This window comes from Meriones unguiculatus, chromosome X, assembly GCF_030254825.1.
Source record: "Meriones unguiculatus strain TT.TT164.6M chromosome X, Bangor_MerUng_6.1, whole genome shotgun sequence".
In the NCBI taxonomy this organism is placed as follows: Eukaryota; Metazoa; Chordata; class Mammalia; order Rodentia; family Muridae; genus Meriones; species Meriones unguiculatus.
In genome coordinates, this window is record NC_083369.1 from 113,017,675 (window position 1) to 113,033,239 (window position 15,565).

The following is a 15,565-nucleotide window of genomic DNA, read 5'->3' on the forward strand; positions in this document are numbered from 1 at the left end:
TCCAAGGACCATTCATGCATATAACTTAGAACCCCTGCTCGGTTGTAGCCCATGGCCACTCAGTATCCAAGTGGGTTTTCTAGTAAGGGGAACAGGGACTGTCTCTGACATGAACTCAGTGGCTGGTTCTTTGAGCACCATCCCCTAAGCGGGGAGCTGCCTAAGCTCCAGACCACAGAGGAGGTCAATGCAGCCAGTCCTGATGAGACCTGATAAGCTAGGTTCAGATGGAAAGGGAGGACCTTTCCTCACCTATATGTGGACTTCAAAAGGATTTGGGGGGAGATAAGGGAAGGAGGGGGATACAGCTGAGATACAAAATGAATAAACTATAATTAATATAAAAGTTTAATTTAAAAAGATCTGTAGAGGTGTGCCACACTCCCAGAAAGACTAATAAATACAAGTCAGTTTTCTCAAAACTGTGGATGGATTTTGTGAGGAGTGACTTACAAATAAAATTTAAATCTTTTAAATAATTTAGTCTACTAACATAATTTATATTACTTCCTATACCTCAACAGGCTTCTAATAAAATTTAATAAAAACCTCTGTTGAACTAAGTCAAAACTTAAACAGTTAAAAAATATTTTTTAACCAAGGGAGAAACTTGATATATTTATTAATTACAATCATGTTCATACTTTTACAAAAAACATGATCATGTGTTCAGTTGAACCTAGTTCTCTTGACTTTCTCAGAGGCATCATTGCCTATCTAAGTGATAAGTTATACAGTTGTGTTTTACATGTGTGGGTTCTTTGTCCTCTTGTGACATACATTTCCAAACAGACATTATTCTTACTTTTACTTATAATAAGTTGGCATTTTTAAAATGTTGTTGTAGCAGCTTCAGCTTGTAGTACAAATACAGCCACACTCAGAAGTTTAACTAATATAATTGTTAATAATGACTTCTTACTTGCAAACATTAATCATGTTATATACTCAGCAGTAACAAATAAATCCCGTCACTCCCATATTCTTTTACTGATGTGTATATTGTATGTTCTTTCTTACAGGAATCTCAGCATCTGACTCCAGGATTCACCTTACAAAGTAAGTGAGTTTTGTGTTTTCAATTTTTTTTTTATACCACTCATTTCTATTCCCACTTCCCTCACTTTTTTCCTCTTTTCTGCTTAATGTCATTAAAACAAGAAAGAATAATGATAACAAAAGGTTACACTGTGACTGACTGTTCTAATTCCTAAGTTTCATCTATTATTATGACAGAAGGCTATGAGACTATCTGGGAGGTCTGCATGTTTGTAAAGTATTTTCCTTTTGAATACTCATTTGACTGTAGAAGCTTGAAGAGTAATTGTTTGTCCTTTCTTTTCAGAATGGAGTGACCCGGGCAGCAGAGCTTCTACAAAGTCAGTACCACTCAAGTCGTGAGTACAGTGATGGGCTACTGCTCCCTTGTTTTCCCTTTAAGACTATGAACCTTTACTTCTATTTTCAAGTTAGTAAGACAGTAATCAAATTCTTATTACTTTAATAAGAATATTACTTTCAACTGCTATAACATATATACATTAAGTGGAGAAGTTTATCAACAGGAGGCATGCATTTCTAATAGTTCTAGATTCTAAAAGTCAGAGGTAAAGTTACTAGTAGAAATGATATTTGCTGAGATAGTCTTATTTTCACTCTAAATTCATATGGTAGAAATGGCAAGAAATCTCTCTAAAATGGCTCTTATAAAGACACAAATTCCATTCATGAAGGCTCACCTTCATGACATAATTCAACTCCTAGTAAGGTCATCTCCTGGGGAGGGATGAGAAATAAGCATTATTAGTAGACACAATTGTTTATACTAAAGTACTTCTGGTCAGCAAGTAAGAGTAAAAATGAATGTGATGAGTAATTGGCTATCTAATGATGTAGACACAATCTGACTCAATACCTAAAAACAGTTGTGACTTCAGTGAAAAAAAAAATCTAGATATTTATTTTCCACTTTTTGATGAGGTATTGAGGTTCATGTAACTTCAGCTACAGACATCATCCTAAACAAAGCCAGCCACAAACTACGAGGAAGGGCAATAATAAAGGTGAAAGGCAATGTGGTTTGCCAAGACCCCACTTGTTTGCAGATCATCTGTCATCTGTATATTATAGCTAAACAAGGAGAGCCAGGAAGACTGAGAAAAAACAAACAAACAAGCAAGCAAACAAACAAAACCCACAAAAACCAGCATAGTACCAGATTGAAGTTTAGAAGTCGGAGATTTGCAATTCACTCAGCACTGTCTTCATTTTTTTATTACTATCAACCTGAGGAGGGGTTTCCTACTCCTCACATTATCTATTCTAGAATTTTTTATAATATCAATTTGCCCGCTAGTATATCAATGGGGTGGTTCTGTCATAACTTCTTTCCTTCCTGATAATTGAAATGGAAGTTGACATTTCTGTGTAATAGTACGCAGTTGAATTTTTTTTTTAATGAAATAATTTATGACACACAAGAGGCCTAATGACACACTTGAAGTGAATTGCTCACCTTTTGGAAGATCATGAATAATTGCATAAAACAACTGGGAATGACTCCAACTAGACTGAGACTCTGACATAGCCAGTGGTACTTCCACTCCATATTCTTGTTGCAGTGTACTAATTAAATCTCAAAGCCCTGACAAAATCATCAGTACTTTTTTTGTTGTGATGGTTTGTTTTATGGAGCTGACTTGTACCTTAAAATTACAAGCTCAACTTCAACAACCAAACCAAAAAGATGAATAATAAAACCATATTTTAGGTGTAATGGCCATATTAATGAAAATGCAGGAATCAAAATCATCTCTTATATTGTGCCTTTTATGTTTTTCCATTAATCACATAAACTATACTTTTTGTTGTTCTGAATGAGCCATATAGGTTTTAGTTCCTTATTCTACTCCTAAATTGCCATCTTCCCAAGAAAAATAGTAAGATACTTAAACACACATTCAGTAAGTCAATGCAATTTTGCTAACAAGGAAAAAAATGTAAAATTGTTCTTTAATGGCAAAATAACCTTAGTTCTAAAGGGTGTATGTGAGAATTCCATTGTGAAATATGCTGTTTACCAAATACGCTACACTGAAAGACTTTAGGAGTCTATATGTAACAGAAGCTTGTCAAGGGACGGTTAGAGTTGGAGGCTACATTTCAGAGAACAGCATTTTACTGCATAGTATACAGTACAGGCAGTAATACTAAAATTTACTGTAATAAGTATCAGTAAGACTTGAGGGTACTAAGTCTTTTTATGAATGAGCCTCCTCCAAGAACTATCCAACATACTGTTGGACTTGGAATATGTACTTTCTTATGGTAAGATATTGATTTAACACAAGGAAGAACAGAACTGTAATAAAGTAATTTTTAATTTTTAATAAAATTATTTTAATTTTAGCTTTCAAATTCTTATCAGCTCAGTCATTATTACTATTTTCTCATATTTTACATTGTTATACTTTTAAGGCAACTTCTAGGATTTTCCATTTGGTGGGTAATCCTGAAGGTGATTCAGAACATTCTGAGTGTAGACCAACTGCCAGTTTTTGGAATTTGGTAATAAGTAACTCTCAAATCAAGCAGGCTATGAGATACACCCAGCAAATTTCTAAGGCATATAACCTACAGCCTAGGACAGTAGAAAGAGATTAGAGCCTTGGAAAACAAAATCTCTTAATTGCTGAGATAGTCTACTCACTTTCCTTAGCTTGATATGCTTTTCTTGCTTGACAAGATGCAGATCTTGCATTCAAGTGCGGATTTTTTTCTGGTTCATATTAATATTGTTTATTTACTTGGACTTACTTATTAGTTCACAGCATTCCACCCTTTTACATGTTTAGACACAAAAAATTATAAATACAAAGCTGTTACCATATATTTCCCAGGGAACCTAAATTATAATTAATAAATCAAACTATGAATTTTGAATTTATAAATTATAAAACAACTTATAAAACCAAATTTTGGGCAGAGTGCAAGGAGTCTTGTGGAGGAAGAGAGGTATGAGATTAGAGGGACATGGAGGGGACAGGAACCCCAAAAGGATACCAAAAAAACTGAAAGTGTGAATATTTTATAAGAACTGTATGCAAGTGCTGCTGAAGTTCTGTTCAGGAAGTTGTCTCCTCTGCCAGAATTCAAGGCTTTTCCCCACTTTGTCTTCTAAGAGGTTTAGTGTGTCTGGTTTTAGGTTGAGGTCTTTGAGCCACTAGGATTTTAGTTTTATGCAATGCTTTAAAGATGGATCTATTTGCATTTTCTTACATGTAGACATCCAGTTAGAAGAGCACCATTGGTTGAAGATGCTGTACTTTTTCCATTGCCTGGTTTTGGCTTTATTGTCAAAATCCCATAGGTGTGTGGGTTTATTTATGGGTCTTCTATTCGATTATATCAATCCATCAACAGCACAGGCTCTAAGGTCAACATTCAATAAATGGGACCTCACAAAACTGAAATGCTTCTGTAAAGCAAAGGACACTATCATCAGAACAAAATGACAGCCCACAAACTGGGAAAGGATCTTCACCAACACTATATCTGACAGAGGGTTAGTATACAGAATACATAAAGAACTCAAGAAGTTAAACAGCAACAAATCAAGTAATCCAATTTAAAAAATGGGGTACAACAACCACTCTGGAAATCAATCTGGCGCTTTCTCAGACAACTAGGAATAGCGCTTCCTCAAGATCCAGCCATACCACTCCTAGGAATATATCCAAAAGAGGCTCAAGTACACAATAAAGACATTTGTTCCACCATGTTTGTTGTAGATTTATTTGTAATAGCCAGAAGCTGGAAACAACCCAAATGTCCCTCAACGGAGGAATGGATACAGAAACTGTGGTACATCTACACAATGAAATATTACTCAGCAATAAAAATCAAGGAAATCATGAAATTTGCAGGTAAATGGTGGGATCTGGAAAGGATCATCTTGAGTGAGTTGTCCCAGAAGCAAAAAGACACACATGGTATATACTCACTTATATAGACATACAACATAAGACAAACCCACTAAAACCTGTGCATCTAAAGAAACTAAGCAAGAGAGAGGACCCTAACTAAAATGTCCAATCCCCATCCGGAAAGGCAAAGAGGATGGACATCAGAAGAAGAAGAAAACAGGAAACAACCTAGGAACCTACCACAGAGGGTCTCTGAAAGCCTCTGCCCTACAGACTATCAAAGCAGATGCTGAGCCTGATGGGCAACTGTTGGGCAGAGTGAATGAAATTTTATGTAAGAACTGGGAAATAGTAAGAGCTGGAGAGGACAGGGTCTCCACGAGGAGAGCAACAGAACAAGAAAATTTGAACACAGGGAACTTCCCAGAGACTCATACTCCAACCAAGGACTATTCATGGAGATAACCCAGAACCCCTGCACAGATGTAGCCCAGGGCAGTTCAGAGTCCAATTGGGTTACATAGTAATGTGAAGAGGGACTGCCTCTGACATAATCTGATTGGCCTGCTCTTTGATCACCTCCCCCTGGGGGGGAGCAGCCTTACCAGGCCATAGTAGAGGACAATGCAGGCACTTTTGATGTGAACTGATAGACTAAGATCAGAAATGAGAGGAGAACCTCCTCTATCAGTGGACTTGGGGAGTGGCATGCATGCAGAGGGAGGAGAGATGGTGGGATTGGGAAGGGAGGAGAGAGGGGCATATGGGGGGATGCAGAATGAATAAAGTGTAATTGATGAAAAAAATGGGGTACAAAGCTAAAGAGAGAATTCTTTTTGAGGAATATAAAATGGCAGAGAAACACTTAAAGAAATGCTCAACATCCTTAGTAATCAGGGAAATACAAATGAAAATGGCCTTTACATTTTACCTTCCACCCATCAGAATGGCTAAGATCAAAAACTCAAGTGACAATACATGCTGGATTGGATGTGGAGAACGTTGAACCCTCCTCTATTGCTGGTGGGAATGTAAATGTGTATAGCCATTCTGGAAATCAATCTTGTGCTTTTTCAGACAATTAGGAATAGTGTTTCCTCAAGATCCAGCTATCCTACGCCTAGACATATATCCAAAATATGCTCAAGTATACAAGAAGGACATTTGTTCAACCATGGTCATAGCAGCGTTATTCCTAATAGCCAGAAGCTGGAAAAAAACCCACATGTCCCTCAGTTGAGGAATGGATACAGAAATTGTGGTACATTTACAGAATGAAATACTACTCAAAAAGCAAAAGCAGAGAAATCATGAAATTTGCAGGCAAATGGTGGGAACTAGAAAAGTTCATCTTGAGTGAGTTATCCCAGAAGCAGAAAGACACACATGGCATATGCTTACTTATACGTGGATATTAGATACTATATAGTATAAACATATTAAAATCTGTACATCTAAAGAAGCTAAGCAAGAAGGAGGACCCTGGGTAAGATGATTAATCATCACTCAGAAAGGCAAACAGGACAGACATCAGAAGAGTGGGGGAGGGACCAGAAACAGGACAAGAGCCTACCACAGAGGGCCTCTGAAAGACTCCATCCAGTACTGTTTCAAAGGAGATGCTGAGGCTCATAGCCAAAATGTGGGCAGAGTTCAGGGAATCTAATGAAAGAAAGGGGATATAGAAAGACCTGGAAGGGACATGAGCTCCACTAGGAGTGCAAAAGAAGCAAGAAATCTGGGCCCAGGGATCTTTTCCGAGACTGATTGTCCAACCAAGGACCTTGCACAGAGATAACCTAGAACCCATGCACTGATGTAGCCCATGGCAGCTCAGTATCCAAGCGGGTTCCCTAGTAAGGGGAACAAGAACTGTCTCTGATATGAACTCAGTGGCTGGCTCTTTGATCACCTCTCCCTGAGGGGGAGCAGCAGCCTTACTAAGCCACAGAGGAAGACAGTGCCACCAGTCCTCATGAGACCTAATAGTGTAGGGTCAGATGGAAGGGCAGGAGGACCTCCACTCTCAGTGGACTTGGAGATTGTCATAGGAGGAGTTGAGGGAGGGAGGATGGGATTGGGAGGGAATGAGGGAGGGGGCTACAGCTGGAATACAAAGTGAATAAACTGTAATTAATGCAAAAACAAACCGAACTGTACACATGGGCACCAATTTTGTTATCACTCTCCTCAGTGGTCCGAGTGCAGGCTTGCAATTGCTCAGGCTCCTTATTTGTTCTTTACATTTGCTACTCTATCCCTAAGCAAACCAAAACAGTTAACTGGTCTTCTGGAGAAATAAGTATTTTTCCCACTCTATTGCTGTAATTTGTTGACATATAGTACACCTGTTCCAGTAAACTTTGTAAATTTTCATGAGACAAGAGACTGACTGGGTGAATTTAGGAGTTTCTCTTCTACTGTAGTTATGGTATTGGTGGGAAAACACTGGATGAAAGATATACTAGTTTAAACCACAGGGTAAATTATTTTTATTTGAAAGTACACAGAGTCCCTTAAATGAAATAAACAATCTAATTAGCAAATAGGTATATACATGTGCATTCTCCCACAAAAGCTTGATAGACTCAATATATGAGCAAATTCCTTAAATTAAACCTAATTACATAAAAGGGTGTTTGACTTTCATCCTTAATAGCTTCTAAAGGCTGTAATGAGCAGTCCACACTGCCAGTATTTAGCCTCTGTGAGTCTGAGTTTCACTCTTTAAAATGACCTTCCTCAAATCTTCTAAATCCAATATTTTCTAATTTCCTCCATGAATGGTTTGTGTTCCCAAAAAAGAGAAAAAATGTGTCAGAAAGCCAAATTACTTTTCCCAAGAATATAAGAATTGTATATTTGAACACAAATACCATATACATCCTGTATATAGCAGTTACTAGATTTAGGCTCTCAGTGGACACACCAGATATCATGTTACTTTGTACATTCTGAAAGAACAGATTAAGGCCCAATAGAGGGGAAAACAAAATATGAGTTTTCTCTAAATGGCTTCATCAAATCCATCATAATATATAGTCAAGTATTTACCACTGCAGCAGTCTTGTTTGCCTCTTTTTGTCTCTTTATATTTGAATTTGGTGAGGCATTAAAAAAAAATAAACACAACAGATGAGATATATTTAGTTGTCTAGAGAAGCAAATTATATATATTCCATGGATCCATAAGTGTTCATTTAGTTAGCCTTTAAATCCAGTTGTTTTGTGAGTACTGTTGAGAAGACAAAAACACTAAATATCAAATTCTTTGTTAAACTTAGTTATTAGCATTTGGACTCTGCACAATTGGAAAGCATCCAGAACCCCTCTTATCCAATCAACTCTGTATTTTAAGACATGCTATTGACATTGTCTGGATAGTTTTTATACAAGCCCCAATATAAGTTCAGATATAAGCAAGGGAATTTTTCCCTGCCATAAAACCAGTACCCTTCCTTATACTATTGGCTGCATGTTTGAAAACACCAACCATGAATGCCAAGAATCAATGATGGGCCCTGTGAAGTCAGATCTACTACAAGAGGCCACAGTTTAAATATGTGTAGTTCATATTTATTGTATCAATACATGCATGAATGTAGTTCTAGGTAGTAGGCAAGGAAGGTATGCTATTTCATGAAGGGCAGAAACCTCAAACAATGCCTTAAATAATGACCACTGTGTTTGAGAACACCTGTCAGGATAAGCTTACCAGTCATCCTGAAGCTTTAATACAGTCTGTCTTTACAGCTTATGCATTCTACTAGGAAGATAAATTAACCTTGCACCTTTATCTCAAAGGGACATTTGGGCTACAGAGAGCTATTCAAGTAACACTTTTTTTTTCAGTTAAACTTTAATCTGAATATAGGCTAACAGCATGTATGTTAAAATCTTCCTCACTTCATACAAGGCTGGGCTGTTCTTTTACAAGTTATCTGATTGGTTCAGGAATTTGATACAACAAATCTGACCTTTTATTCAGGCTTATTGGAACACGCCTCTAATCTCAGAACTTGGGGAATAAAAGCAAGAGGATCAAATATTTGAGGTTTGAGGCCAGCCTAAACCAAATAAGATTCTATCAAAAGGAAAAATCATCCTGAGTGAAGTATCCCAAAAGCAGAAAGATACACATGGTATATACTCACTTATTAGAACTATAAGATATGATAAACATACTGAAATCTATACACCTAAAGAAGATAAACAAGAAAGAAGACCCTGGGTAAGATGATCAGTCCTCACTTAGAAAGACAAATGGGATAGGCATTGGATGCAGGAGAAAACAAGTAACAGGAGAGGAGACTACCACAGAGGGCCTCTGAAAGACTCTACCTAGCAGTGTATCAAAGCAGATATTAAGACTCATAACCAAACCTCCAGCAGAATGCAAGGAATGAAAAAAAGGGGGAGGGGTGGAGTTAATACGACCTGGAGAGGACAGGAGTTACACAAGGACCAAATATATCTGGGCACAGGGGTCTTTTATGAGACTGTTTCTCCAAACAAGGACCATGTATGGATGCAACCTAGAGCCCCTGCTCAGATGTAGCCCTTGGTAGCTCAGTATCCAAGTGGGTACCCTAATGAGGGGAACAGGGACTGTTTCTGAAATGAACTCGATGGCGGGCTCTTTGACCTTCCCCCTCCCCAGGGAGGAGCTGCCTTGCTAAGTCACAGAGGAGAACTTTGCAGCCAATCCTGAAGATACCTGATAAACCAGTATTAGATGTAAGGAGAGGAGGTTCTCCCTTATGAGTGGACTTGGAAAGGGGCAGGGAGGAGATGAGGGTGGGTGGGTGGGATTGGGAGGAAAAGAGGGAATGAAATATAGCAAGGATACAAAGTTAACAAGCTGTAACAAATATTAAAAAATTAAAAATTAGAAAAAAAAGAAATGTACAAAAAAGAAAAAAAAGGAAAAATTTAAAATTTAGGAAAGAAAGAGGTGTATCTGGGAGGTGCATATTGGCCTTTTTATCCTGATACAAACCTTTAAGGAAACTTGTGGAACTGGTTGATAGGAATGAGCCCCCATGAAATTATACCCCTCTGTTTTGTAAGATAAAATTGCTTTATTTAACTCAACTATAGTCATCTCCAAATTTTCTCTAAATGTTTTGAAAATTTGATGGAGAATAGCAAAAAGAATGTGTTTTTTCAGAATGTTATTACTGATGAAAATAAAATATTAATTTTAGATGAATTTTCACCAATTAAATAACAACAAAAATCCTAACATTCATTATAGCTATGACTCCTCCTGCCAAAACATTCATCATCATAAATGCTTCCTTTGAGAATTTGAGTTGAGATTTATGGACTGTGCTGCCTTATTGCACATAAATAACACACAAATTCTCTAACTATTTCAGATCTTCCTTCCTAAGTAGATATTTGATCTCCTACTTGGATGCAGTTTGGTAGCAAAATAGTTGTGTTGTAGCAGGGAAATGGTATTTTCTTTATCAGTTTAATCCTTAATTAGAATATATGACTTGGAAATTGAGATTTAGCAATGCTAATAATCACTTTGAGTGAACCCAACAACTTACCTCCCTGAAAAATCTGGTAATCACAGTTACTTTTATTGTTGCAGCCATTCATTTTTTGAACCAAAAATAAAAACCTGCCAACACTCTTTTGTAACATGTCTTGTATTCCCCATATATCACATCTTGCCAACTTTTCTAAAAGAGTTAATATATTTTTGGAAGTTCTCCATTACATCAGGGACAGCCACCTAGGAGAAGAGAAAACAAAATTTGGCAGTATGTTTAAACTGTGAATTAAAGGTAATTCACAGTTTGAAATGAAGTAACTTGAGGTCCTTTAGAAGAGTAATCAGACATCAAGAGGATTTTACATTAAGAGTTGTATATTGGCTAATGTTTCAACAAGCAATACTAGCATTTGGAGGGTTCACATCAAGGCATGCAGAAGCTGCTGTGGTTTGATGGGTGCAAAGTCCCTGGAACTTCTTTAAAAGGAGCTAGACTTCCACTTCCACCATCAGACATTCTTTTACTCACCCAATATATTTTAAAGATCCATTCATTTCTGTGGTGTTGTTCATAGGTCTAAAACTATCTTAACATTCAAATATTTAGAAGGATTTTTGAGATGCCTATATATAATTAAAAATGCTTCCTCATTTCTCTCTCTGAGAAAAGTTGGGTACCTCTTCTACTTGATTTGTACTCATTTGCTCATTCATCCATCCATTCTTCCCTTAAGGCTTTCATTTCTTTCAACTATGTGTTCAAATATGTGTTCAGCACCTAATATGTATGAATTTCTGGGCCATATACTGTAACTCAGGGTGAATGCTGTCATCTTTTTCTCAAGGAGCTCACACTCTCAGTAAAATTAGATACCAGTAACTCAACTAATTCATACTTATGGAGTGTCTAATGTGTGCCAGGCTTTTCCATTCACCTTTTCTATGTACAACAAGCCTGTGGAGTTGCTCATCATTACAAAAGCAGAAACCAAAGCTCAGAGTTACCGGAAGCCACTCTTGCAAAGGGCAAAGCTGGGACTGGCTGCAAGCATGAGGTCTTTTTTACATTAAGGCCTAGCTTTGAGCAATTTGAAAGTAGCCATTTGAAGTCAGGTATAATTTTTTTTTCACTTTTATGAAGGGTTTATTTCTCTTCCAATGTCTGTAATGTTGACATTGAATTAGATTCCTGTATGGTACAAGACAGTTGCATCAGTGGTTATAATGGAGCTCTTTTACTACAAAATACAACAATTCTTTGTGAGATTAAGGAGTCTATAGAGGATTGAAATCGTCTAAGAAACACCTTTGCCTTACATTTCAGGCATAATTCGGCATAATCTCAATTAACACCTACATGATAGCCACCAATTAAATTGAAATCAGGAATCTACATAGTACTGCTGAGCTCAATCTCCCATCTACTGCTTATGCTAATGTAGAAACTCTGGAGGCAGATTCTTCTTCATCTCAGAAACTGCAATTCATTGTATCACTAAGACTGTAACATATCCCCTATAGTGAGGCTGACAATCTATGCCTACAAGGGACTTATACCATTTGAAAAATCAACATAAGATGAATTGTTATGGTATGTAATGCAAACAACATTTCTCTGTGGAAATCTCCATTTTTCATATTAAAGCAAAATAAATATAGAACTAGTATGTGTGACTTCTTTCATGAGATGTGTAATCATCGTTTTTTATGCCCAGCAACCTGTTTGATGATTGGGAAGTTACTTTATATCCTAACGGTAGACTTAAAAAAATTCCCATGTGTTATCAAACACAGTATCATAATTCAGAGTTTCTATCAGTGTTTTGAACTGTAACTAGGATTGAAGTAAATAATACTATGGGCTGTCTCTGACATTAACTCAGTTCTGGCTCTTTGATTACCTCCTCCTGGGAGCTTCAGCCTTGCCAGGCCACAGAGGAAAATGAGGCAGCCTGCTGTGATGTGAGCTGATAAGCTAGGGTCAGATAGAAGGAAGGAGGTCATGTCCTATCAGGGAACTAGGGAAAGGGCATAGAGGAAGAAGACAGAGGGTGGGTGAGATTGGGAGGAGACAAAGGAAGGGCCTACAGAGGGGATACAAAGTGAATAAATTGTAATAAATAAATAAATAAACAAATAAATAAACATAATTTTAAGAAAAGAAAACACAGAATTAATGAGACAATTTAAAATAATTTTAGTACCACAATTGTGTGCTGAGATAACACACACATGTGTGCACACATGCACACCTATTCTGTGTTCCAGAATACGAATGCCTTCTAATTCTGCTTGATCTAGTGAGATGAATGTAGACACATGCATACCCTTTTTCACTTACAACATTGTAAAATGCTGCCATCAGTGATTCTTTTCATGTGCTCTGTGAGTGATGATTTTAAAGCACTTCCTTCTACTCTATTAGCCTTCTGTGAGCAATTAGAACAGTTGTGTTAAAGATCCAGGTAGGAAGAGACCAGACATAGAGAGGTCTAGATGCATATTAACATTCTCCCACCTAAGGAGTAGCCAATACTAGAAGTGAAGACAAAGTTTGCCCATTAGAATATACTGTCCTGTTGCCAGATTTCCCAGAGGACTACAAGTCCAGAACTCATCAATCCGAATTCTAATAAGTCTTCCAGCTCCAGGTGAAAAAACTTGGCTTCAGAGTAGACATACCATGTGGATCATTCCTAGAAATTAAAGAGGAGGGGAAGGAGGAAGAGGAAGAGGAGGAAGAGGAGGAGAAAAAGGAAGAGAACAATAGGGGAGGAGGAAGAGGAGGAGGACAAAACTCAAGTGAGATTAGATAAATGACAAGAAATATCACCCCTGCTTCTAGACTATTTTGTTTTCCATCCTATCAAGCATCTCAGAGCCAGCCAGAATTTTTGCCACAGTGACATTATTGGGAAGGTCATGTTCAAAGGCTGTGCTCATGACACATTTGTCGAGCTGATAAAAGCCTTTGAATTTTACTGAGAAATGGAAAGTAGTGTTGGTAAAGTACCACTGATGCACAATTACAACTAGAAATCAGTAGAAAAATTGGACAAATGGGTTCATTCATTTCTATTTACAATAAACACAAAAAGAACAACTTTTTTTAATTTAATTTTTATTAATTACAGTTTATTCACTTAGTATCCCCCCCATAGCTCCCTCCCTTCTCCCCTCCCAATCTTACCCTTCCTCCTCCTTCTCCACCCACGCCCATCTCCAAGTTTGTTGATAGAGAGGAGGTCTTCCTCTCCTTCCTTCTGTTTCTAGTCTATCATGTCTCATCAGGAGTGGCTGCATTGTCTTCAAAGGGAGGTGATCAAAGAACAGGACAATCAGTTCATGTCAGAGACAGTCCCTCTTTCCATTACTAGAGAACCCACTTGGACACTGAACTGTCAGGTTTTCAGAGACCCTCTATGGTAAGCTCCTGTCCTGTTCCCTGTATTCTCCCTCTTCTGATGTCCATCTTTTTTTCCTTTCTGAATGGGGATTGAACATCTTAGCCAAAGTCCTCCTTCTTGATTAGTTTCTTTAGGTGTACAGATTTTAGTAGGTTTATCCTATATTACATATCTAATATCAACTAATGAGTGAGTATATACCCTGTGTGTCTTTCTGTTTCTGGGATACCTCACTCAGGATGATCTTTTCCAGTTCCCACCATTTGCCTGCAAACTTCATGTTTTCCTTGTTGTTTTTTTTTTTGTTTGTTGTTTGTTTTTATTGCTGAGTAATATTCTGTTGTGTAGATGTACCACAATTTCTGTATCCATTCCTCAACTGAAGGTCATCTGGGTTGTTTCCAGCTTCTGGCTATTACAAAAAAGAACAACTCTTAAAGCTATCTCAATGACATCCCCAAAGATGTTGCCAAGAGTGTTAGGATTTATATAAAAATGTCATGCATACATCAAATCTCAAATCCAGTGAGGTATACTGGGGTTGGGCCTGCTTTTATCTTCATCCTTTTTCAATGTGCTTTTTATTTCTGAGATTGGAGAGGACCTAAAAAGTGACCTGACTTGCCCTTTACTAGTAGATTAAAATTCCAGGTTGTTACTATGGCAACTGTACCTTGAAAATTAAATCCTGACAGTCACTAAGAAATTTAAAAGTGCACTTCTACTGTGAACTTTGAAAGTGAAAAAGGTGGCATTCAGTTGTTAAGGACAGCCTCTTAATTAAAACAATCCATATGTCAATTGATTATAATGCTGTTTATATGTATTGAAAGGAGAATACAGAGATTATATATGGATAAATGATTTTAAGTGTTAAAAAAAAGGCTGGTTTCATTTTGAAGCAAAGTTGTTTTCTCCATGAAATTGAAATCAACTTCAGCTCAATTTATTCTATTTAGAAAGCACCATGGTGTTCAGTATTCAAGGTGGCAGGAAACCCAGATGCATAGTAAGGACGTAAAGTAAAGAAAATCAGAGAAGATACTGCTGGAGGTATATCCCATGTAAACCTCACTAACCCTAGGATTAAATAGCAGCTATAATCAAGGCACAGATTGCTGTGTCTAGCAACTGAGTAGTTGCACAATGCAGAGAAGCAGCTTGGCAGATGTTTAGTTCAAGAAGACAAGCAGTCACTGATGTCCCTGGTGGCATAAAGACATGAATCCTATGACTGTTCTTCAAATTAGAGATATGAAACAAGAAATATGAAATATCTTACCTCTCAAGAAGATGAAGAACTAAGACAATGGTAATTTTAGGGGTTTCACGGTACTTTTCTGTCCCAAGGCAAGCATGGCATGGTGGCCTTTTTCAATGACTTATTGAGTATATCTGTGATTCCCTGCTTCCGTGGAAACATGTTTTTATTTCTTTACACCAGGGATTCTCAATCATCCTAATACTGCAACCCTTTGATACAGGTCCTCATGTTGTGGTGGATCCCCAACCATAAAATTATTTTCATAGCTACATCATAACTATAATTTTTCTACTGTTGTGAATCACAATGTAAATACCTGTGTTTTCTAAAGGTCTTTGGCAACCCCTGTGAAAGGGTCATTAGACTCCCAAAGAGGCCATGACACACAGGTTGAGAACATTTGCTTTGAATCCTCTTCTCTCTCCCTTCTTCATATTTTCATACTCTTCTTTGCTTCCCA

At 37.4% G+C, this 15,565-nt stretch overlaps 1 protein-coding gene across 2 annotated transcripts in view; it reads left to right on the forward strand.

Annotated features, from left to right (window-relative positions):
* Aff2 (ALF transcription elongation factor 2) overlaps positions 1 to 15,565 on the forward strand; it is a 793,967-nt gene that overhangs the window by 470,632 nt on the left and 307,770 nt on the right. The window contains exons 5-6 of one of the 2 annotated variants that reach the window (XM_060375629.1): positions 1,023 to 1,059; positions 1,346 to 1,397. In XM_060375629.1, the coding sequence (XP_060231612.1) occupies positions 1,023 to 1,059; positions 1,346 to 1,397 (89 nt within the window). The remainder of the gene's footprint in view (positions 1 to 1,022; positions 1,060 to 1,345; positions 1,398 to 15,565) is intronic. The other variant, XM_060375630.1, reaches the window with a different exon arrangement.